This window comes from Platalea leucorodia (assembly GCF_965183815.1).
Source record: "Platalea leucorodia genome assembly, chromosome: 3".
Lineage (NCBI taxonomy): Eukaryota > Metazoa > Chordata > Aves > Pelecaniformes > Threskiornithidae > Platalea > Platalea leucorodia.
In genome coordinates this window covers 95932444-95959585 of record NC_138825.1, presented here as the reverse complement: position 1 = coordinate 95959585, position 27142 = coordinate 95932444, and the positions used below count along the sequence as shown (strand labels likewise).

General features: G+C 37.0%; 1 protein-coding gene across 1 annotated transcript in view; it reads left to right on the top strand.

Annotated features, from left to right (window-relative positions):
* The window catches only part of ADGRB3 (adhesion G protein-coupled receptor B3), a gene marked incomplete at both ends in the record, with an annotated part of 462480 nt that overhangs the window by 338539 nt on the left and 96799 nt on the right, over positions 1-27142 (top strand). The window contains 3 exons of the mRNA XM_082307720.1: positions 20309-20435; positions 22109-22212; positions 25746-25848. Coding sequence (XP_082163846.1) covers positions 20309-20435; positions 22109-22212; positions 25746-25848 — 334 coding nt within the window. The remainder of the gene's footprint in view (positions 1-20308; positions 20436-22108; positions 22213-25745; positions 25849-27142) is intronic.

The window sequence follows — 27142 nt, the reverse complement described above, 5'->3', positions numbered from 1 at the left end:
AGTGACCCTGAGCAGAGGAAGCCAAGCCTCTGGGAAGGGGTGGGAAAAGAGGTTGCAGAGGAGGATTATGGAGAAAGACAGTTATAGACTCATCAGGATAATCAGAGCCTGTTCACGAAATCAGGGCCCTGACACTTGATAAGAAAATACAACTTTCATAAAAGGTGTCCTTTCTAATTGCCAGTCACTTTGGCTTTGTTTTATCAATTGTTTATACATAATATATTACAATATTAGTACGTACTTTCTTTGGTCCACAAAGTTTCTGTTTAACTCAACAGGAGTTGTATGCACAGATCAATGATAATAAAAAAAAACATAACTTTTTTTTGCAGAATTATAAAATGTGCAATATAGGGCCTTATCCGCCTCTTGGGAAGTGATATGGCTTGTCAACTCTAAATAACTTCACAGAGAACATTGTGCCTCACAGGAGGCCATTGTGTAAGAAACTCAGGGTTTGGATCACTGACCCACTTCATGATTCAGTTTAACAGCCTGATTTTAACTCTGTGGGGGAAAGAACTTTGCTAATATTCCTTGAACTATTTATTAGTTCTTTTTAAAAATCTCATTGGTTTCCAATATTATGAATACAATGCTTAACAGGGGAACTTTTCCACAGAAAATCAATTTTCTGCAATATTATTGTGTCCCTGTATGGAACAATAAAACACTGAAAAAATCATCAAAACTATTTCTTATTATCATTGATTTGACTATGGTATGCTTTATAGCTTGGATTTCTCATTGTGTCAACTAATTAGCTTCACAAATTACTAAGAAAATTCCACTGCTTCCACTTGACTGTTATGAACATATAAAATAGCTTCTGCATCATCTAAAAATGAAATATGACCTTTTAAATGTTTTAACTTTACTTCCCTTTTGTATGAGTCATGATACTCTGGTTTATGTTCTATATTATGTTCCTGTTGAAGCACTATTCAGGCGCTTAAGATAAGCCAAATGCTTAAAAACATGCTCAATTTGATTGTAAAGTATGTATTCAGATTACAATAAGTGTTTCATATAAGCATAGAGATTAAGTCTCTTCACTGGCATATGGGGAGCCTGTCCACCCCAGAGATTAGGCAGTTTCACTTTTTCTATCTTGAGCCTAAATGCCACAGTAATTTCAACTCCTAAATTAGGCAGTTGGAATACGCCCCTGAGTCAATTACACAAAGCCAACATTTCAAAGTCAGGGTAAGTGGCTGTACAAATGTCTCCTTCCTCCTCTCCCCCAGCACACCTACAGACACACACACGACCTTGCACACACACACACTGCAGACCTGCTCCAAAGCCAGCTGAAACTCTTCTGCTTACTGCAGCTGGCTTTGGATCTTACGTTTGCATTTGTGTTACAGTTCTGCTCAGTTCTGAAATCTCACAGGTCACATCTGTACAAATCTTGAAACAAGCATACCACAATTAAAAAAAAAAAAAATGTCCAGCTCTCTAAGCCATGTTGATAAACTGCCAAGCATTTACCTTGTCTGGTTCCCAGTTTTGTGCTCAAATGTACGTGCTGCAGTTCACTGCTATTACAGTCATTGGTAGTGGAAGGTGCTTCAGCATTTTCAAGAGTGTTCAGCAAACGCAGCTCCCTTTAGAAGAAATCACTGGCTTGTAGCAAGTAGTGAAGGAGATCACTCAAGAGATCACTTGCCCTCGCCTTTCGCCCATTCCCAGCAGACTGTTCTGTAACATGCTCTTAAAAACTTGAGATGTTGGAGATTTCATGGCTCCCCAAGGCAGAACAGTCAAGGCTTTACTGTCCCTACAGCTGGGAAGTTTTCCCTAGTAGCCCCTGCTTCAGTCTAAACTCAGCATTTTTTTTTCCAGTCTCTGGTGGAAAAGGAGAACAGGACAGTACTTTCTCTTCCTGGCAACCTCTTATAAGTGAGGAAACTGTTGTCATGTTTCCTCTCAGGTTTTCTTTTCCCTCAATTAAATATACTGTTCTTACAGCCTTTCTCATCAGTCATGTTTTCTGGATCTTTGATCCTCTTTGTTACTCTCTTCTTTACTCTCTCCAATTGCTTTGCTTTTTCATCAAACATTGTGTGTTAAATTGGACATTTTCCTGATGCCTGGTTTCAATAGTGTGGGAGGATTAAACTATCAAAATACTCTCTAGATACAGATATATTTCTTTTTTCATTCGACTTGTGCAGGAAGGGGAATATTTAATGTCTCGTGTTTCTTAGGACACTAAGTGGAATAGAAGATACTAAGTCTAAACATCAGATCACAGAGTTTGTCAACAATATATACCAAATGCCATGTATTTAGCTAGGTCTGCTTTGGCATCATAAGATCCCAGTAACCCAGGTCAGGCTGCCCATGGTTGTCCTTCAAGAGTTAGATTTCTTTTGCATATCCTCCAACCATCCTGTAGTAGTTTGCTATTTTTCATATTAGTCTTGAATTAAACTACCTACTACCTTGTGACACAGAAGAGAAGGTGGGAAGGAACAGATCTTTTCTTAGCATTAAATATTTAAAATATGTTAGAGGAAGTAAGTGCAAAAATGATCTTGCTTTCATATGTTGCAGGGTTGACTCATAAGCTGATGAAGGTGATTGAGAAATATGATCAAACAATGTTTTAGTGACCTATTAATCTAATGAGATTCCAAAGAGGAGCTGCAGAGATGAAAGATTAGCTGGAAAGAGGAGCAATTGTAGTTGATAGTGAATACAAAATGAAATAGCGTATGTGACTGTAACTTCATAGCTTGAGTCATAAAAATATACACATTCTGTTTGCATGAGATTTTCATATAATTCCCTTGGGAGGTAGTGAGGAATTTGCTTTTCCAAAAGAAAGCTTTGGTAATTTTATATACTGTCTCTTCTTTTGTGCAACAACCTCCTTTCATTTACCCAAAAGAAAAAAGGAACAGTTAAAACAATGATTCTAGTCCTCCAGCATATAAAGCATGCTGTGCATTCATGAAAGCACCTAAAACTGGTAAAAGGAAAAATGCAGGAGTCACAAGATGGCTGGAGGCCTCTTCCCTTCATTAATATGATGACTTACATGTCATGGAAAGCAGTGCTTACAGCACATGCATTTACGGCAGTGTTTGATATGTTGCCTCATGGACACAGAGGCACCATATCCAGAAACACCTTTACAAAAGTTTAATGTGACCTTTGTAGTTTCTGGCAACAATTTCACAGGAAATCTGTAAATATGAGTACAGATAAAGAAGCAGACTTGGGTGCTGTCTACATTAGCAAATATTCAGATAAATTTTTATATGAATTCTATGACGCTGTCCACAGGAGTAGCAACCTACAACCAGGTTGCTATTGTCGTTTGCATTTCAGCTGACAAAACCACGTTTTTATATACGTGGTAGCATTAGAACCAGATCCTTCAATGACTTACATATGTAAAGATGGGACTATCTACATGTATAACACTGCATACACAACTGTGTGCGTGCTCAGAATCTCAGTTGTATGAACAGTGATGTGTCTTGTATATCAAGGTTTCCTTTGTTGGTTGAAGGAACAAAAATACTATGTAAACGATTTAATTTCAAGAAAAAAACACAAGATTTAATGGCAGACTTTTTTGAAGCACTGATGAAGTCTAATGTTACAGCTGTTTTTTGAGTCTCTACATTTATCTCTAAAGTAATTTTTACAAAGTTGATTAAAAGTCTACATCAATTTATGTTTAAATCAGAAATTAAGTGTTTTGAGAAAAATGTGCTTATGAACACACCTGTTTTCCGTAATCTGAGATAAATTTATTCACATAGTTTTGTTATTTTTTCTAATTAACTTTAAAAATTCCTCTTTAATATTTGTTTTTCTGCTGGAAGAAATCTACCAAAAAATATTAGCTCCAGACAAAAAAGGCACATATCTCTATAACTCATTCTAGAAATTATTTTACCTTGTGGAGAAGAAACTGTTTGCTGCATGTTTTTCTCTGTGTGTGAACACTTTTTTTCAGTGGACCTGCTGCTTTTTTAAATTGTTTTAAGGGGAAAAAAATCAAACATGCTAAGATGTTGCATTGACTACTGAAAATACTAAAATCAGGGGCATCCACAGCTCTTTTAAAAACATTTGCTACTGTAGTAGATGAATCAATATGTCTTTCTGCAACATAAACTGGTATTAACCCTATTTATCATAAAAACCTAAATATTTATTCTTCATGTCTAAGACAATTTTCCCTCATGTTCTTATCCCATTCGTCAGTTTTGCCATCACACTTTGTATATACCGCAGTCACTATAGGCTTGACCAAAACATTTATTAACATCATGCAGGTGGTGCTGAATTCACCCTTCGTTCATGGAGCAGAAGCTCTCATGCATCATTGTTAAATAAGGGTAAAATATTTGAAAACCTATTAATTTGCAAGGGGAGGTACATAAACATGCCGAACACAGAAATCACAAAGATGTTTTGGGAAAGTTTACAGAACCTTTAATTAAAGTGCCATCTGCCTTGTACAGACATAAAAGAATTTGTTGGACAGAATATACACAGAGGCATTATGCAATAAGCTTCCCTTCTTCCTGACACCCAGCTCAAGTACTGCAGTGTTTCTTTTCCTCCTCGTTGCTCCAGTATCCTGGCCATGGTTGCTCTTGAGCTGCATCCCCATCCTTGTATCCCCAGCAATACCCTGTCAATTAAGTCCTCCCTTTCATGCCACACTTCTCACTTTTACACCATGGGTAAGCGCAGGGGCAGCTGCATCAATAATATTTTCTCTCAAATGTAAGTAGAGAGAAATTTTTCTCTACATTTTCCTAGTAGCTACTTCCATGGAACTCTCTCTAGTTGAACGATTTCACATGGGCAGTGAAACATTTCATGAGTTTCACATGGTTTCACTCACAAAAGAACTACGGTATCCAGGCAGAAAGTACTGCAGCATGATCTCTCTTGCAATCTGCTGACTTCTGCCAGGACTTTTACTGGGATTTCTCCCAATAGATATACCTTTCCCAATGACATTGAACAGTAATGACTGACAATTAAGTGGGACAAAGTTAGCATGAACTTTGATTAAAAGGAAACATTTTTTGCAACTACTAGCAAATATTTAATTGCCTATTGATGTTGTCAATAAGCAAATAAAGGAGAATCTTCTCCTGGATATTCAGCAGAAGTCATACTCATGCCCTTGTACAGGTACTCTGGACTTCAAGTGACTTCTCTTAGGAACTGTAGTATTTGACAAACATCAAGCCAAATTGTGCTAGATCATGGAAGTGACAAGATGTATTATCAGTCATTTTTCTTTTAGAAATTGGAGTGGAGGGGCTGATAAGGGAAAGGAATTACATTACATGTGCAGAGGGACCTTTAAAACATGTTTTGATAGAGGAGTATGTTTCTGTGATTATGATTATTGTTTGCGTTTGAGTTGGAATTGATTCCTAATTCTGCTAAGTGTTGCAAAAAGATATTCAATTAACATAAATCTGTTTACAGTTTTTTATTTGATGTAGTATGAGTTTATTCATGAATAATAATTTATATTATTAATACAAATTATACTGATACCATAATCATCAATTATTTGAGTGAGTAATTAATTCAAGAAGAAAGGTCTTCCATAGCCTAATTTACAATGTAACAGGCATAGGCTTTACATTTTAAAAAGATCGTTATGATTTAAAGGACAGAAGATTCTGCTCTGATTATCTACTACAGCAGCATAGAATTTTGCCATCTGGAATATGTGACCAGTGATCCTTACTTACTTTAATGGCCTATTTTGAGGCTTAATTCATTTATGTTTTGTGATACTCAGATGGAAATGGCTGTGATTTCTCAAGAATGTTGAGCATGTGACTACCTTTGAGTATATGAGTAAATCTACTGAAATCACTGTCATGAGAAGTTATAGACATATTAAAATATTATGCTGAACCATGGTCTTAGAGAAGCAATGGATTATGGCATTTCTGAATTCTATTTCCTACACTAAAAATCTGAATTTTGTCACAGCGAGAAAGTTACTCCAGAGTTGAAATTGCCAAAGTTAAAAAAAACAAACCAAACCTTGAGGGAAATCAATTCAGTAGAAGTGGAATTAATTCTGTATAAAATCTATCAATTTTTATTTTTTTATATATTTACGTGAGTTCAAAATTGGGAATTTGTGAAACTTAGAACTATGAAGGAGTAGAATATTTGCGGTTTTAAAGCAGGTGAACTAATATTTTTCCAAAGCAGACATTTTTTTAAGATCTCATCAAGAATTAAAGTACCAGTACTAGTATTGTTATAACTCTTTTATAGGAATCTGTAAGAAATTCCGATTTGCAATTCCAATTAACATATCATTGAAAATGAAGGATGGCTTAATTCAACTAATGCTGCAATCATTTTAATTAATTTTAATGTGAGATGGCCAGAAAGATAAAAAGACGCTAGATATTAAAACACAACCATAAGAGAAGCTGTAGCTGAGGCCATTGTTTCTCTACTTCTGACCTTGAGTGTTTGATTCCTCCATTTTTCCACAAGCGCTAACATCTTTGCATGAATTTATATCTTATAACCTTTAGAATATGTTAGGCTCTTTAAGGCATTTACTAGTACTATTTTCATATGCATCCACCTGTAAAACTAGATATCTTACTTATTGAAAGCATAGGGCAAAAAAGAGCAATAAAAACTTTCTAAAGTGAGCTAAAAATGGTTTTCTGTTCCTATAAAATAACTCCTCCGTACATTTTCTTTAAAATGTCATGACTTCAAAGTTTGATAGCTGACAGCCCTGCAGGGTCAGAAGCAAGGTCTGTGTGTCCAATTGGAAAGTTGAGAATTTTTCCCTGTACAAGTTATTGCCTCTAGCCCTGCAGGACTACTAGGTATTGGACTTAAAAGCGGTGACATTTTTAAATACAGAATAGATGTTACTGGCTTGGAATTAAAACTTGACCGCTCTAAGGGTCAGGAGGTATAATTTTATATAGAGAAAGGCAACATTGTGAAGAAAAGAAGCAAATATTTTTGTAAGTAAGTGCTTAACAGTTAAGATCATGCACAGAATAAAAAGTGTGAAGCCATTGTCAGGGTAAATCTAAAAATAGACCTTATGAAGTGTATCAAAATCAGATGAGATACAATAACAAGTATCACCATGCAACACCTATTATCTATGTCTACTATATATATACACATACATATTCTGTCTATCTTGATAGAATACTATGAAATTTCAGGATATGAGTACACTTGTAAAATCCCAATTGTACACTATAAAATTAAGGAAATAAGAAATTCTCTCTCATATGAGATAAAATGTTAATGCAAAGCAATAAACATTTAATTCTGTTCAATGTCCACTTATGTGATGCCAAGAAATTCAATTTGTAAATTTAGGATGTCATAGTACCTCGACATTACATTGAGGCTTAGCTACAATACTGCTGTCTCAGCACTGTGTTTTGGGTTTAATATGCATATGCAATGTGGAACAACCAGCAAACTGAAAGGTGATTAATTTGAAAGCAAAACCTTTAAACCAGGAATAATAGTTAAAGTATAAGCTGGGCTGAACAGGCAAAAGATTAGTCTAGCCCCAGCATCCTGTCTGCCACAGTGGCTGTTAACAGATTCCTAGAAGAGTGCTTAAGAACAAGGTACTCATTTAGTAGAAATTCCCCTGGTATGCCTTCCGAATTCCAACAGGTTTGTGATATACTGTCAGATTTTTTATCTTTCTGTTCTGTAGCCTTAAAAGATCTTTTTGTCTGTGAATTTATCTAATCACTCTTTCAGTTCACATAATCTTCTGTCATTTAGAACCTCCTGTGGCAATGATTTCCACAGTTTAACTATGCCCTGTGAGAAAAAATGCCTCCTATTGTTTGTTTTGAATATACAGCCTAATAATTTCATTTTATGCCCTTAGATCTTATATTACAAGGAATAACAATCAATGATTTCTGGTTCATTTTCACCATGGCACTCTTACAGACCTTTATCAGACCTCCCTTGATCACCTCTTACCCAGACTGGAGGGACTTACCTTATGGAAGCTGTCCCATATCTTCTGTCACCTCATCCCCTTTCCCTCTAGCTTTCCTAGTTCCACTAGATCTGAGTTAGGAAGAGATCAGAACTGCACACTGCGTTCAAAATGTGGGCATACCGTAGACTTTTTTAGAGTAGCATAGTCATATTTTCTGTTTTGCTATTTCCAAACCCCTGCCGAAAACTAATATAACTGAAGAACACATCATGCTCTTGACATGCTCTAGCATCTTTGAATTAAAATAAACACATAAGTTTTCTCCAATGCATACTCAATAGAAAGATGTTTGCTTATATATAATTTTAGATATCATTTAGCTGTCTGAGAGATCAAAATATAGTGCCAGGTTCTGATGTGAGTTCTGACTGAGGATACTCCATTAAAGTTGACAGGTCCAATCAATATACAGCATGCACTGACATGAAGTGAATTCATGACGTTTCCTGAATACTATGTATGGACAGACAATGATTGCAATTGCACTCATCATTATGTAATTTCTAGGAGATATGTTGTAGCTAATAAGCTTCATGTACTAAATAGTCTGTATATAATTCAGATCGAGTAGTGTAATCTAAATTAATTGTATTCTTTATTTATTGCACTTTTAAAACATCAAGTAGCGTGAGAACATAACAGAATGCAAATTCAAAATGTAAGAAGACATTGTAGCAATTTCTACTTGCAACGCTATGTCTGACTGAAGGGAAAGGCATTTCAGATTTGGAGTTTTCAACTAAAGCATGCCACATCTATGTGACACATCACAGACAGACAGACAGCTTGTGATATGCCTTTCATGCCAATGAGAGTTGATTCTATTCTGCAAAAACTGCAACATTAACAGAATAATGTTACTGTATATGGTTTTAGATGTATATACTTTCAATATTCTATACGATATAATGTTGTAAACATCAAAAATAGTATGAGACCTCCATATAGAGATAAAAGGAAGCAAATACAGCACTGTATTTGATTACATTTTCTTTTCAGCCTAGAAGCAATTTACCTTCGCATTTTTATTTCGTCCTTGAGTCCTAGGGATGTCTCTTAATTTTCGTGTGTCCAGTGTTGAGATTCAGGATGACACTGTCCACCTCTGTATTATAAGGCTTTCAGCTGAAAGGTGCTATGTAATGTGGGTAGACCATTAGTGTATTAACATTAATTATTCTGGGACACTTTTTTCAGTCCATTTCTACCATACATGAATGCTAGAGAGTACACCAGCTTTGTCAGTCTGCAGAAGACGAGCCCATTATTACAACTCCTGCACCTGCAGAGCATCAGGAATTCTTCTTGTACTGTTTCCCACAAGGAAGGCACACACAAACAAAAAATATTATCAGGAGATGGAAGAAAGTAGATAGGCTACTAGCTTTTCTCATTTGTTCAGACAGGATTTTTGTGGCATCTAGTTAAGGCACATACTCCCCAACACCTCCTCTATCTCTTTTTTTTTTTAGACTGTGAAATAAAAGCACTTATCCAACCTCTTAAATAATTGATATAGTTTTTAATGCCACCAGTCACATTTGTCTAAACACACAATTTAGCTGACATGTGACGAGCTGAAATGGATTTACCAGAGGAGTAAGAGGACTTAAATCCTGTATTGCCACTCTTCAGTGCAGTATTTTTTTCTGGGACTTCCAGACATACAGTTGTTACAAATGCAAATTGTCTGTTGCATTGTGGATGCATCAGACATTGCACATGTGCAGATCAAATTCAGAGCATGTCCACAGAATCCACTGGACTTTGTGCACCACAGAGGCCTCCTCTGCAACACATGCCCTTATACTATTGAGTCAGCACAATCCCTGGTACATAAAGATCACTGTCCAGACATGGCACAGTGCAGACCCTCATTCTTTTTCCCAACATTTTCCAGAGGAAATATGGAAGTATCTGTTTTCATCTGCTGTGATGCTGTGTGATGCACATCTCCTTCTAGTCTTTGTACTAGTCACTCCTAGCAAAAAACACAATGTAACTGTTTAGATATTATCTCCAGAAATTATCATTATCAGCTGACTTTGTTTTAGGCAACACTACCATTACATGCGTGTGAAGTGATATTAAAAAGTGTGTCAGTTAGGTGTAATTTACTTTACTGGACAGTTAGTCAGTAAATACATCCACTCAGGAAGATTCAGATGAGCTGTAGCTCACATAACTGCACTCCAAATTGGCTACCTTCAAACCCTTTTGAATCTGGAAGCTGAGGAGCCACTTTAATAAGTTCTAAGGTAATAAACCTTACTGAAGGCAGGAACATCAGGGCTAAGACCGGCTCAGAAGAGTCTAAAGTATACATTAAGGAGGTGCCTCTTGCGTCTTCTTTTTAACAAAAGAGCCTTCATTTCCTAAATCTGTACTTGAGTTTATCTGACTCTGTAATCACAATGATTTTCCTACATCTTAAAAAAAAAAGGTGAAAATTATTAAGACAAAAAGATGCATTGCTTTATAATGTTATAGAAGTTAGCCCCGTGAATTATAGTTTTCAATGTGCAGCTTAGATCTATCAGCTTTAGCAACATCTGGGTTGTTTAGTTATGTTTCTTAATCAGTTCGTAAACAACACTGTGAGAAAGCTTTGTGTTTAGCTATATTACATTACATTTGCTATCAGCTAGGCATATACAAAGTCACTCATCTCAACTGCTTGCACAGATTTGTTGCATTGCCCCATTTTAATAAAGTCTCAGTCGTTATATGAGATAGGCAGATACATGCCACTATAGGTACCTCAATCCTTAATGGACTTTGTCAGACCTCCTTTCCAGTCACTGTACAGCTCTGGAGAATCCTAAATCCAGAGGTTTTTATGCATTTTATGTTAAGCTGCTTGGCCACCAAGGCTTCATTCTAACATGCTCAGAAGAACCTCAGCATTATCTCTCATCAAGATACGTGAACAGGTCATCTCTCTGTCATTCTTGACTGTTGCCTTGACTTAGAAGTTAATTGGCTGCTAGATAAAACATGGACAGCACATGTATGAAGACCTGTATTATGGTTCTTCTGTCCAATAGTTCAATCATTAGAAAATTCAGCCAGGACAGGAGAGACTTGCCCAAGGTGAAGTCTCATCTGTTCTTGCAAATTTCAGAACCTTTTCAGGAGGAATGACCTAATCTCCAGGCATTTTGGAATAAGAAAGCTTCTCTAATTCCCTCTGTTCACCATTAGTCTTATTCTTTCATATTAAAACTAAATATTGATTGTCTGAAAGGGAAAGATTACTCACTTTTACAATCTGTAGTTAAAGTTTTCACTGAAGGAAAGATATCCAACCGAAGACGTTAAGCATCAATCACTACAAACCCCTTGTCACCTCAAACTGGCTAATTGCTATGTGTCTGATCTCAGTCAAGAGCCCATAGCAAGCTATATGCCTTTTTCCTATTGAGGTATTTGTAAGAAATGTGTTTTTAATGTGTAGATTGATAACAATAAAAGATTTGGTGCGGTTCAGTCAGGGTGCACTCTGATTCACCAAAGAGAGAATAGGGAGATAAGCGTTACTCTTATTGAAGCAGTTGTTAATTGGCCAGTCAGGTACACAAGATAACATCTGATCTAACAAAGAAACATCTCTAAGGAAGAAAAAAAAATACTTATTTTAATTAAGAGAGATGGCCAGATTATCTCCTGAATAAGAAAGAAATCAATCCATTTGAGGAAAAACAGATTAAATCTGTTTAGACTCCTGGGGAGGACTTACAAAAGAGGATTGGTTATTAAAAGCAAGTGTCTTATGCAAGGAAAAGGACATAACCTGAGGCCTAACGTATACAGAAAATAGAACTCTTTATAAACTGAATGTTTAGGAAATCTTGCAGAATAGCATCTGGATAAAAAGGGAGACATACTGCTTGACATAATCCCAGTGTCATTAGAGCAAATGTCAGTTTTATTTTATTTCTTTTTTTGTGTCTTTTATAAAAAATTGTAACCATGTCCTACTGTTCGTTTGTTTGTTTGTTTGTTTGTTTTGTCTCAGCCTGGCTTAAGTTAAGTTTATTTTCAAAGTGTTAGCAGACAGAAAAAAGTCTTTTTTTTCTTTCTATAAAATTGGACACTGAGACAACTTAGCTCCAGTTGCCATAGCTCCACAACATGTCCTTCAGAGAACCCAACAGGTAACAGAGTTGTAGGATACACAGTAGGACTGTGTAGGAGCAGCAGGTGCTATCACAAGATCCAGGGGAGGAGAAGCTGATAACCAGGTGGGTTCTTAGTCATGCAGCTAAGATATGAAGGAACATATATGAAACCTGAGAATCTTCAGAGAACATGTAACACTGATGTTTGACTGCTCAATCTGCTGAATAAGTAATACTGAGTGGAGCAGGAACTGGAATGCAGGTGCCAATCCCTGTCTTCCTGCAGTATGGCTACAAAGTCCATGCTTTCCTTCACCTTCTGGCCCAATGCATAGTTCTGTTCACTGAGCACCTGCTTCAGCAAGAAGGAGTGAGGGTATTCTCACACCAGAATATAGTGTAGTCTGGGGTTATGTCATCTGCGGTGAAATATCTATTCAACACCCCTCATGCAGAGAAGGAAATTGAACTCACCTCTTCTATCTCACAGCCACTGAATTGTTAGATAAAATGGGGACTCTCCACTGGACATCTTTGGCATGAAACCGAACGTCAGATTTTGAAAGGTAGCATGTACACATCTAGCTCCAAGAAAGCTCAGCTCTTTTTTGCATCACCAGAGCAATAAGCATCATTTCAGTGCCTGACCACTTAATGTGTTTGCTTCTGCCATTCTCATTTTGTGGCTTAACTTTCTTCCTACCTCATGGTTGGCAACTCTGGAGCCTAATTCAAAGCACTCTCTGATGAGGCTGGACATTCTAGTTGTATCTGCCCATTCAATCTAGAATACCATAGGATGTTGTAATAGCAACTGTTAGGGAAGCCCAGCCTCTGTTCTTCCCCTCATCAATTCCCTTTCACACTCTCCCTGCTGGCCTTGAAACTTGAACTAATGATACTATGCTTTATTGTTAATCTTGTCAATTGGAAGAAACATTAACAACAGCTACAACCCTCATCCAAGCTTTGACATTCTTGATTTTCAGGATAAACTTGTGAGTCCCTAATCTTTTCAAGCCCTTGGCAATATACAATTTACAAGGATCCTTTTTGCTAGGAGTCCCTGTGAATAATAATACAGTGTGAAAGATTTCACAAGTTGATCATTGGGAAAACATTGTATGGCAATGTTTCCTTAGATCACCATAAACCTACACAAATATTTATACAGTCTGAACAAATGAATATGAAAGATTTTACTGATTTCGCAAGGAGTGAAAGCTAATAAAATATTTGTGGAAGTCTTTTTTTTTTCTACTAAACATCTGATAATGTTATTCTATAAAATTAACCTAGTTGAAACTGAGCAATTTTGTACATATCCAAAATGCTACTAAACTCACTACTGCAAACTTTGAGAATATACATTTTAACATAGCAAGTCTCTATATGGCTTTGCCCCAAGAAACCAAATACATCATACAGCAACTTAAATGAAGAGCCTGATCTCTAAACATACCCACAGTTAAGTAATGCATGCTTGCAAAATGTAACATGATCCTTGTTGTCTTGGTCATTCAGCATTATCAGACATATCTCCCTTTCACAGTGAACAAACTCAGCAAAACTGTATTGAAATGAAAGACAAAATTAGAGTACAGACTGGTAATAAATGAGACCTCATCAGGAAGGAAGAGAGACAGCAGTTCACTGTAGAATTTGTAGCAGAGTTGACTGGTTTGCTTCAATTATTGTTTTTATGAAAATAAGAAATATGCCTCTGTTGCTTCCTGTAGTTTCTAGGAAATCATCATCTTGGGACAAGATATCCTGGAAGGGAAGTGTGGCCTCTTGTCTGTTCCATTCATTCTGGAGGTCCATGAGGAAAGAAATCATAGTTCTCATAAATCCTCAGCAGATACCTACATCCTTTGGCAGTGTGTACATAGCAGGAACACCCAGTACTTACTTATTCCTGTGCTACTTTCTCAGAGAGCATCTACAGGGTCAGACAGAGATGAAGCTATGGAAAGCGATTGGTTTCCCTCAATTATTTTGATGCACCAATATTCATCCTCTTAGGAGATTTTCTCTGTAATCTTGGGGGTGGGGGGAGAATGGTCTTGCTCAAATATCTATCCATTAGGCTCCTTAAAATGCAGAAATAGAGCTGAACGACTGGAGTTTGTCTGATGTTATTAAAAACCACTAATGGATCCTGTAACTCCAATAATGGTAAGTCTGCATTACAGCAGTAGTACAGAGCACCAGTAATCAAGAACTATGCAGTAAGAGTCAGAAAACTCCTAGTATGTGTCTGATCCTGTTTTTGTCATCAGTCCTTTAGAACTTCTTTTCCTTTTCCACTTCGATACACTTGTACTATGCTAATGACAGGGCAACTATTGATTACAGCACAGCTTATGCACACTGTGCACTAGATCATGCCCTAAACTGTATGGACAGGAAAGTTAAAAGAGTAATAAAATATTCCCCCAAGCATTAATACTCACTTCCATAGCTCCCCTTTTGATGAATCATTTGTATATAGTAGTCAAACTGATAACCAAGGCAACTTCATTTCTATGAATTGTACATTATTAGAAAGTTAATGTAACAATGTATGCTTATAAGTACAACAGCTCTGTTATAAAACCTACTTTTTAGGGTTTAATATGTCATCTGGTTTAAATCACATTGGAATAAAACTTGGTTTCCAGCCCAGATGCATATTTGTTTTACAAAAAAATTATTCAACTAGGATTTATTTTTGATATAAAGATCAGCAAGAAAATTAATTTTTCAATTTTTCTACTTTCTTTGGCAAAAAAACAAATTCACAAGTATGTCATTGAGGAAAAATAAACAATTCAATGCCTGAATTGGAAAAGCAGCCTTATTCTTCAGGAAAATGAACTCCCCATAGTATTCTGGTTGGAGGTCCAATTGCAAGATATTCATGTCCCAGCTTTTTCTTCTGATACCACATGAATTCAGACATCCTTTTTGGGACATTTGTGGTATTTTAGATATGTAGTCATAAGGCAGTTATTTTTGTCCATTCTATTTCTTTTCATTTCCATGATTTCATGCATTAGTTTTTCTAAATCGTGTGAGAGGAAAAAAAGCCCTAAGTCATAATGACATAAAGTTAATCAAATTAACAACTTCAGGATAAACAATACTTTGTTAAATTACAGTTTTATGTGTGACATTATTAAGCAAAGTGTGTTGTCATCCACCTTTTCTTTGTGGGCTTTTTTTCTCTTTCTTTCTTTCTTTTTTTTTTTTACTTTAGGAAAAACTGTGGCAATAAACCAGATGTTACCATATACTATTGGTAGGGATAAGATTGATCACAGCAGAAATTATGCATACTAAGAGTTAGGTCATGTCTCAGACATATGGACATGCACAACTGAAAGCAGGCTCCTGCAGTTGAGCCTTCCCTATGGCTTCCCTGGGATTTTAGGTCCAGGTGTAAAGAAGTAAGCAGGTGTTGGAAGGACTTTATCTTCACTAATGTGCCAGCCAGCACATCTGAAGAGGCACAATGATGTACATAATCTGCTACTCATAAGGGCCATGAGCTTATTTCCTATCTTTTGCTAGGCTAAAAAAATTCTTATGTCTGCATTTTCCCTGTGCTTCTCATCATTATATGTCATTCTTTACTGAGAATAGAGTTGGAATACAAAAGTCTGTCCTAAAGGAAAAACAGCACCTAGTTGAACAGAAAACAATGTGTAATAATGTACACACCCGAGACGTGGGGAGAATTAAAATGATCTCAGGACAAATAATATTATAATTTCTTAACTTCTGTGTAGTTTGCTTTCTACAAAGCTGTTATGAAATACTTAAATAACAGCTTCTTGCTGTTATTTAAGTAATATAACTTAATGGATGAAAAGATTTCTCATCCTACTTTCAGCACAATCATCAAAGAAATTACTAAAGTAAGCTACCATCATATATGTAAAGCCAAGATGTTAACTTTTCGTCATGATGATCAAAACCTGGGCAACTACTTGGATCACTAGTTACCAGTATGGAAAAAATAGTTAACAGTACTGTTAACTGCCTTTTTCTCTGTCTCACAGCATCTCCTTCAAAAAAAAATCTTTCATTTGAAAAAAATTAGACAGTATACATGATGAGGTGAAGTCCTTTACTAAGTAAGTGAGTGGTTTTGACGGCAGCGTCATAGCTGATTTTTATTCATCAATTATGTTAAAGTGGACAAAACAATGAAATTAGCAAGAAGTATATTATTAATTTTAAAAAAAATATGTCAATAGTAAGTGGCAAACTGTGTCATGAGACCAAGAAAAATACTGTAAAGTAAGGGAAACATGGTTGCTAGCATATCAAATGTGACTTGATCATCAGTCTGTGTCAGATTGGCAGTTGTGTCTGTGAATGAATCTTTTATCCTGCAAAAATGCTCCTATCCTATAAACTACATTTCAATTTCAATATCTGAGACAGTCGTATCATTGTTTTCAGTAGTAAGCATCACTTTTATATCATGCAATATTGCATAATACATTATTAAAGAGTAAAAATCACATTATTTCTTCTATATCATACATGATTAAAATACTTTTCTGTACATCATTTGGCCATCATTTTCATTGCATAGTATGTTCCCAATTCTTGATTACAACTAAGAAGTTTACATTACACCCTGAAAGGGTTTTGAAAAGACACTCCGGCATGCCTCTAACTGTAAGACTACTCTGAGAAGCACACACTTACTTATACACAAATGTTGGAGCTGAGGTTTTTTTGGTGCTTATGCCATAGTAGCCATAGATCCATGGGTCCAAATCACATCCTACTTAGACTTTTTCCCCTGCTTCCCCTGCATTTTCCCCTGCCTCAGCTGCAGGATGACACAGGATCTGCAATGGTGAATCTATGCTTCTTGGGAATTCCTTTGCTTGTATCATGGAAATTCTGCCAGGTTGATTAAATCATCAGGAGCTCAGCAGAACAGTACAAAATTGCCAATAATGGGCATGAACCTACATCTATATTTGCTACGTATTTTCAATTTGATAATTTTCCTTGATATAAATAGAACATGTGTTAACACTACCTGTCACTCCTTTACAGCTTTCTGCATAATAAGAAAGATCCACAGGAATAATAGGTGCCCTCTTGCATATTCATACGATAACCCCAAACGTTAGACACATAGTTATAGAAAATCACACCAAAAAGGAATGAAGCTTCCAAATACAGGATAGATTCTGATTGGCCCAGAAGAGTTGCCTTATAAGAGGGACATATTATAGATGGCGGACTTCATAAAAAGTGTAGCATTGAGATGTACTAAATATAATACACCTGTTTTAACACCATCTTTCCATTTCTTATTTACTTTGTACCTAAAGCCAAATACTGATTTTATGTTGGCAAGTCAAAATGTCCAGCATCTCTGAGTGTGTTAGTAATCATACATTTACTGTTCTGCAGGCATGAGCATCATGCAACAAATTGCAGTTATACTTTTCATCTGGATTCTGCTCATTATTCCGTCTCCTTCATGGACTTAGTATAACATTCTGCACAGCTTCTGTCAGCCATCATTTCAACAGGCTACAAATATATTTATTAATGAAGCTTTTTTTTTTTTTTTAACTGCATTGGTTAGAAAAGAGACAGAGACCGTATTTAATCACTGAATTTTCATCCGATACATATTCAGATATAATTCTGCTAGGCAAGAATTTGAAGTGTATCACTGAAAAAATGAACAATGAAGTGTAAAAAGTGTCCATATTCGACTGACTCTGCTCCTGCCATGTGAATGGATGTGTTATTGTTAAATTCAATTAGAGCACTTTCTTCATTTCAAAGTGCTTTTGGAAATTCCACTAAAATTTTCAGTAGTATTCGAGAACTTTTGCAAAATATGTAGTGCACTTGTAATACCTGGTGGTATAGTACAACAGTGAACCTCTCAGCTAATGTATGACTGGAATTTTGTATTTGCCAACTGACTTGGAGAACAGAATGAGCACCTCTAAACCTGGTGGACTGTCCATGATTTATATTAATTTAAATATAATTATAATTGTAACAGATATTTTGTTTTAAATTAAACTGGTCTCTGTGGTTGTCTGCCTTTTATAATTAGAACTTGTCTGACTCTGTGCATTGGACACCATCTGCAAGGATTTAGTGCTAACTGTATGTATTGTGCATCCAGTGCTTTTCAGCATAGGGTGAATTCAGTGTATTAAATCGTATTCTCAGGATGAATAATACCATCCTTTTGTTTTAAAACATGTCAATTTCTCTTAAGCTATCATTCTTTAATATTTAATCAGCACAGATAAATACATTTCATTTGGCCTTAACTATGTGTCACAATAAGATAAGAGACAGGAAAGCTAATAAAATAAATTGGTTAAGTTATCCAGAAGATAATGCTTCAGAATTTAGAATATGTAACTGTATTTTTCAAAATGGATGTTGATTTAGCCTGTGGCTCTCTGAAAGACACAATTTGTGAAGGAAAGCTAATAGACAGCTTTAGCGGCTTGAAGAATTGGTGATTTTCTCTCAATTGTTTCCCTCAGTTGCTGTTTGTTTTGTTTATTACAGGATACTGTTCTGAAGACAATAGTGTGTAAGGGTTACATCTGGTGTGTGTTCAAAAACTAGTGGCGCAAGATGCCGAGGTGGGCTGGGGTGAACTGCACTCTGAGAGCAGGCTTGGGATAACAAATTGCCTTTGCATGAGGGTCCTGGCATATAAAATCACTCACAAAGGTGGGTTGTCGAGGCAGAAGAGGTGAAACAAGGATGATCACAGGGACTGGAAATTGTTATTCCCCCACCTTGTTTCTTCCACCTTCGTTTTTCTTTTTTCCAGTCATTTAGTGACCTGAGGTGAAATGGACAGGAATTGACAGTGCGCACGCTGCTGCTGGCAGCAAAGTCGCTGCAGTTGCTCCCTGGACATGAAAGGAGGGGAAAAAAGAAGAAAGAAACACAATCATTGTTCTCTAAACATAGCATATATAAAGATAATAGGTTTGCTTTAGTTGAAACCAACCCCTTTTTCCTGTAGAAATTATTTTCCCCCCACTGCAGTTCAGGAAAAAGGAGAGATGATTTTTTGTCTCTCCCTCTCCCTCTCCTTGCCTGCACAAAGAAAACGTGGGTTGATACCATTTTTATTGTTCTGCTGGGGTGGGTTTCAGACCTTGCATTAGCATATTGAATGTCTAATTGAATTTGGAGGCTGTGTTAATCGTCTTGTTTTGTTTAGGGGAGGTTGGTGAAAGGTGCCAGCAAATGATCGGTTTGGCTTGGGGTTAGCGTGGTGCTGCCACCCCAAGAAAAAGAAATCGAGAAGGGGGAGGGAGCTAGGGAAAGGCGAGTTGACTGAGTGATGTCTGGAGGGCGAACTCGTGTGTCTCTTTGGTGATGTTGTGTGCTGCTGTACTGAAATCCACCCCTCTGCTGGAGCTAAGGCAAGAGTTGGAGGCATCTGATGCTGCCGTTTCCAGGGTGAAATTTCTAAGGCTGATCACTAAAAACAACAACCAAAAAAACCAAAAATCCTCAGCAAAAATAGCCATCAGAACACAAGCTCCGGCATCTCCCGGTCCAACTGGCATAACCCAGTCAGACGTTTGAGAACCATCTGCCTTTAAACTAGCCACACACACACACACACACGGGAGGGGTGGGGGTGGGGGAGGAAAGAAAAAAAAAAGACACTACAACTACCGACCACCACATTTTTTACAAAAGGGCCAGAAACAGAGCCGGTAGGAAAAGAAAAAAATAAAAAAAAAGAGAGAGAGGGAGAAAAAGCCTCCCCCTCTTCCACCGATGAGTTTTTCGCAGTGCTCTGGTGAGGCTCGGAGGTGGCTGGCAGCGCAGGGGGCGGCTGCTGCCGCGGCTGGCGGGGCTCCGCGCAGCGCAGCGCGCCGGGCTGTCAGCACCGCCGCGCCGGACAGCTCCGCGCCGCGCCGCGCCGCGCCGCCCGCTCCCCGCGCCCCCGCTCCCCGCTCGGCCGCGCCGCGGGGGCGCCGGCGGGGCCGGTCCTGCCCCACCACAAGTACCTCTCTGCTGTCCGGGAACTACACTACACTCTCCTCGCGATTAAACTGCATTGTCTCCGCACGGAATTGGCCGTCAGGCGTAATTATCCCGATTCCACCCCCCCCTCTCTCCTTTGCAGGAACGACTCTTTGGGAACCTGGTCCACCCAGGGATGTAAAACTGTGCTTACCGATGCATCCCATACGAAATGCTTATGTGATCGTCTCTCTACCTTCGCCATTTTGGCTCAGCAACCTAGAGAAATAGTAAGTAACAAAGGGGGGGGGGGAAAAATCCAGTTTTAATGCAAAAGGCAATAGCGGGGGGAGCTGCGGGGGGGGGGGGGGGGCTGGTCGAGCTTTCCTCTCAGGTATATTTCAGACGTTGCATTGAGGAATTGTTTAATATTGCAGGTAGGCAAATGTTAGTCTCCTGGTGTCTACAGTGTGTCAGAGAAATGAATACCAGATTCTGCGATATAACTAAATCCTAGTGAAATTTGCATGTTCTCGAACTCTGAATTTTTCAGAAAAAGCCTTCTAATTGTGATGCAAATGTCTTGAAAACTTTTGTATTGAACAATTATCAACTTAACAAGCTTTTTAAAGGCTGCAAGCCTTTCTAGGGGAACGTACAGGGTTTTATTATTGCTCTTGGTAGGAAAACCCTAGATACTGTAGTTAAACAGATTGCAGATCTGCATTGGACATTTTCAGCAGAGATTTTCTATGTAGTCTGTTGATACGATGTAAGAAAAATAATCAAGTTCTCATGAGAAAGAGGGGACATTAAGTGTATAAGCAGACACTCCCAGTGTTATTGAATGTAAAAATAGCTAAAAAGCAAATATTTCTGAAGTTATTCTGCTAAGGCATAATTTCATTTTCCTGGTTTTGGAAGTGTATGATCAGACTCTTTTTAATAGCAAAGTAGATCAGTTTGGAACAAAGTGGCTGAAATAAAATGTTACTTTCTGCCTGAGATCTGGCCTAAAAGTACATCAGTCTTATCTCCTATTTGGGTAAAAAAAGATATCTTGATAAAATGTGATTTACAATACATCCCCGAGGCTTTAAAAAGCATTTTGGTGAACTAGGCACACTATCCTTTCAAACTTTTAGATCTAAATTTTTCACATTTGTATTAGCAAATATCATCTCTATTTCAGAACATGAGCACTTATACACACAGAGGAAAAACCTTACCTGATATGTGATGATAATAGTTTCTTTTAAAGCAGGGAAAGCTAGTTTTCAAGGTCATCTATTTATTTTAATTTTTTATTAATACACAGAGTACAAATGAAATAATTCTAAATTTCCAGCTTCTTTACAGAAGGCTTATGATACTGTTGCCATAGTTATCTTGGCATTCCTTCTAGACAATCAGAGGCCCAAGGAAATTAAGTGTGTGAGAAGAGTGGATTGAAGTCAAAGTTATTAAAAGTCAGAAAGTTTGGTAATTCTGCAACAAGCATGAATCAAATTCTGGGACGAATTACTGGGTGATCTTTAATACGTTACAGTGAAACCAAGCTGTTTAATACACAATTCTAAATATTGCTGTTTCTGAAGAGAAATATATCTTTTAATTAATTTTAACTGGGAAGTAGTTTAAACTTGTGCCAATGTCACAGTCTCCTATTACATTGTAATATTACTACTTTCTTTATATTTCAAAATACCATGCAGGTATTATAAGGCATTTTAAAGCTCAAAGGCCTCTGAGGAATGTATCAATAATTAAACAGATCTCAGAGTTATGGATGGATCAGTTCTGGAATTAAGTTGATTTCTGCTTCATAAGTAATATTATTGAAGCTATCTGTGATAGCGTGGCTACTTTTATCATTTTGCTTTTGTTGCTTGTTTTCTTTTGACTTGTTGTTTTAATTGCTGGAGGATGGTTTTTCTTCATGGTTGTCTGTTGTAACCTACAGATCATGGAATCATCTGGTACACCCTCAGTGACCTTAATAGTAGGCAGTGGTCTTTCATGCTTGGCCTTGATCACACTAGCAGTTGTCTATGCAGCGCTATGGAGGTATGTAATGGATTGACAAAGCTAAATGTGAATACGTAGTTATATTTAGTTGAATTAAAATTTAAAGAGAGCATTAGATGCAACATTTATTATTTGGAAAAGAAAAAAAAAGCAAAATGTAGTGCATGTTTTGATGCCTGAATTTGTTGATGTGATTGATTAGTTTTACTCTCTTGGCCTACTGGTGATGGTATAGCCCACTCTTCTCTTTCCCCTCTCCAGTGTGAATGGTATTGCTCTTTCAGTGGGGTATTAACATTTTACAGGATTCTTCTATATGATATATTTCATGTGAGGCTTCTGGCCTATATCTTTTACTGCTTGTCCTCCATTTACATTTACATTTTAAAACAAAACTTCTATGTTATAAAAATGACATATCGAAGTGCCACATCAGATATTGCAGATTTAGGGAGGTTCAGTCAACTGGGTTTGAGTTTATCCACTTTGGTTATAAGTTTCAATGAAGACCACAATATGAAGTAGTCTCGAATAGTGTGATGGTACATTCCAGTAATAGACTTTCTTTCCATCCTGAATTTACTATATTAAAATATTATATTAACTTAAAAGTGCAATAGATATTTATGGAGAAAATTAATTTGAGAAGTCATGAGAAATAGCATGATGTCTTAGTGTAGAAGAAATAAAAAAGTAGGAGGAAAAGTCATGCAAAGTAATAAATATTTTTAAAAAATGAACATGGGTTCTCATTTAACTTTTTTCTATAATAAAAGAAAAATATGTTCTAATGCAAGTAAGAAGAAACACAAGGAGAAAATAATAATTTTTAGAGTAATGTAAAATCAACCAACAGCCTTTTGCTTTTAGAAGCAGCTTGATAATTTTACACCCTTTTCTCTTTCACTCTCTTATGTAGCCACAGAGACTCACAGGATTAGACATATATATAATAAATATAGAATATCTAGTTACATAAGTTGTAATAAAAAGAGTATAAGAATTATCAGTTCTTGTCTGTCAAAGCTAAGAATGAGAGTATTTCAGGATAAAATTCCCATCTGAAGAATTATAGTGTTATTTTTGCACTCCCTGATATATTTAGCACTTGGATGGAAATACTGTCATGCTCAGTCGAACTGGTCTTCTCCATTATTTAGATTAGATATAAGGAAGAAATTTTTTACAATGAGGGTGGTGAGACACTGGAACAGGTTGCCCAGAGAAGTTGTGGATGCCCCATCATTGGAAGTGTTCAAGGCCAGATTGGAGGGGGCTTTGAGCAACCTGATCCAGTGGAAGATGTCCCTCTCCATGGCAGGGGGGTTGGAACTAGATGATCTGTGAAGGTCCCTTCCAACACAAACCAGTCTATGATTCTATGATTCTATGATTCTATGATTCTGGTAACTTCCAAGTGGAGAAAAAAAATGTATGATGTGATGTGTTATGGACCTAGTGTGGGTTCTGCATCCAGCTGAAGAAAAGATAACTCATATAGATCTTGGTGTTCTATCAGTGAGATATTTTGAAAGTATTATGACAACTGAGTGGCCTGTGATTTGAATCATTAAAATTTGCCTTCCACACATTTCTCGAGAGCACATAGTAACCAACTATAGGGAGAAGATAGACACTGAAACTGATATGTATATATGCTTGTTTTAATAAATCTAGGGGTAGGGAGAAATTTGATATTTTGACCCTATGTATTTATGTTTTGGAACACCCACCTTCCCTTTGAATGGCAGGGCCTGTTTAGAAGTGATATTAGGTAGAGGTATTCTGGTCTGAAAAAGATCTGTGTGAGCATTCTTTTATGGTTGATTGACTTGATCTCCCCAACTGAAAATCTGAACTGAAAAATAAATTCAGTGTTAGTCAAGTATTCACCCTAACTTCCCTTCCCTTCCCTTCCCTTCCCTTCCCTTCCCTTCCCTTCCCTTCCCTTCCCTTCCCTTCCCTTCCCTTCCCTTCCCTTCCCTTCCCTTCCCTTCCCTTCCCTTCCCTTCCCTTCCCTTCCCTTCCCTTCCCTTCCCTTCCCTTCCCTTCCCTTCCCTTCCCTTCCCTTCCCTTCCCTTCCCTTCCCTTCCCTTCCCTTCCCTTCCCTTCCCTTCCCTTCCCTTCCCTTCATCAATAGTGGGCTGGCAGAAAAACTAAAACCTTCCTAGCTTAAGTCAATGCTATGAGCTCCTGCTTGCACTGTACTCAACCACTAAGATCCTTTATAGTCCATAGATACTCAGTGTTGGGAACTGGCCCAGGTGAACCAATAGTTAACAAGTTAGTAGCAGCATACTGACTGTGTAGACAAAGGCACTAGACTTTCTGTATTTGTTTGCAAACACATAGAACTAGTCTTAACAACATTGTTGTATTTTAAGGAAAAATGTGGATTTTGGTATCAGGGTTGTTCTGTCTTCTTAAGTAAAAAAATGTAATGCTGTATTACTTGATAGCTGAGCAAAAAGGACTACAATTTGTTTAATGTCCAAAGCTCGGCATTTCTCATGGGTTCAGCACCCTTTATTATGACCTCCTCAGGGTGTCAGCCATGGGTATACAGCTCAGGAGGAGACGGCAATATTAACTAAGCTCCAGCGAGAAGCATATAGTATAGGTCATAGAATATATAAACATATGGCATGGTCTTCAGAGGAAAGGAGCACCCTTAACTTTCATTTACTTTAGTAGTCAACATTTACTGTGTTAGCAGCTCTGAAAATCAAGTCAGTAAGGTACTTCACTTGAACCAAAATCATTCTCTTTCTCTCCTGTAGCATATAAAAGGCTGTATATAGAAAAATGAGAACATTTGCATCTTGTAAGGAAATAGGTGATAAGAGTATTTGACTTTTTCATCCTAAACTTACTTGTAAAATGAATGTAATAAGTTTGCAAGAGAGAGTGTGTGATACTAGCTGCTATAATTTAATCTTTTTGTACAAACTTAGCTATTTTTTAGCGTCAGGTCTTATAAAGATGAAGATATTACAGTATTATTGTTTCTTCATACAAACTAGTTTGTAAATGTGGTACAACTTCAAGATCAGTGTTATCGTTATCCCAATAACGTGTTTCAAAATGCACTGCCACAGTATCATCAGCCAACCTGCATCTTATTTATGCATTGTGGACCAGATCTTCTGTTTATGTAAATCACCATCTTTTTGCTGAAGTTAGTTATTGTGAGTGGTCTATGCCAGCTGTGGATATTCCTAGGGATGAGCAGAGAGCATAAGAAGTTCCTGACATGAATGCATGCAAGCCCGTTATTATCAGTATGGTGTTAGAACAGTGTTGCCAGCTGGTTTTATAGGAAGCATTGATAGTTTATTTTGAAAATATACCAAGATACTAAGAGGGAATTGCAGAATATTTATCAAAATACCGTCATTCCTATGTTTGTAATATGATAGCTCCCTGATACTCTTTTTGAGCACCTGAAAGAGAGTGCTTACCTTTCAAAGTGTCTCCAATATTTAATGCAAGAATTGCGTCAAAGCTTTGCATGACTTACTAGTTGTTTTCCTTTTAGAAAAGTTGTACCTTTTCTTTGTTTATTCGAACAGGTACATCAGATCTGAGAGGTCAATAATTCTAATCAATTTCTGCCTGTCTATTATCTCATCAAATATCCTTATCTTGGTTGGACAAACTCAGACGCATAACAAGGTATGATGATGGATTGTATTAAATTTGCACTTAAACATTGATATCTTTGTTTTATTTGTGTTTAGCTTAAAATAATTACATCCATTTAGTCCTATACTCATAGGACTTGGCATTTTCGGTGAAATATTAACAGACAAGGGAAAATATTTACCATCTTTCGTAGTCTTTCTTTCCCCTCAAAAAATCCCTTTTGGTATTGTTCCCCCTGGATAAGCTGTGTTCTCTGTGGTAGACTTGTATGTTTTATAACTAAATTTCAAAGCAAAAAAGTTCAAAGACTCAACATCAAAAGCACAAATTCTGGTTCATTATAATAGTTGTAATAGGATTGTGCTACAGTGTTTTTGTCTTTTTATTAACACACTGGTACTCGAAAGGCAAGTAGAAATTCTTTAGAAGTTAAGAGTACTACTCTTGAAAATGTGCAGAAACAGACATCATAACAAGCTATAGAACTGTTAAATCTCTGACTGATGTAGCTATAAGAAAGTAATAACCCTGCGTACCTTACATAGCTATATATGCTGATTTATTACTCGTCTGTTCTCAGACTCTTTCTCAGCATAGTCATCAGTTGTCCCTCTCCTGTAGAGCAGGGCTGTGTCAGTGTTTTGGGGCATCACCCAGTGCCTAGCAATGCTAGGCAACTTTCAGAAGTGTCAATAAGTGGTGGCTTAAAATTAACTATAGCTACATGACAGCTGGGAATAGAAAATAGGATGTAATTGTTGAATAAGGTGGTATGAGAGAGAATTCTGTTAAGCTTTGGAGTGAGCAAGTATCTGTATAGTAATTCTTTATCCCACTGTGTTAAACTACTTAATGCACTGCTCATCTTATTTTTTCCAATATCTAATGGAATACGTTCATCATCTGCTATAGGATAACTGGTGTTTCTACAACACACCTATAATGCATCATTTACTCTTTTCAAATGAGTGCTTAGAAATTTAGCTGCCAGAAGTCTCATAAATTCAATGTGAGTCACATAGCTGTACTTTGTAAAACATACACAAAACAAACATAGTCATTTCAAACACATAATTTAACAGAATTATTAAAATTAAGATATTAATATGTTTTAAAGTTTTGAAATTATGTAGAGTTATAAATGAACAAAATATGGATTTGCAGGAGAAACTCATGTGACTCCCGCAGCTTTTATTCAGGGGAAAAAAAGTCAGAAATGCACAAGCAACTTCAGAGTGCCAGAGTGCAGAAGAAGGATTAAGCCTCTCTAGAATTTCAGCACTAACATGCATAGTCATATATACTGCTTTATTACATATTTCAA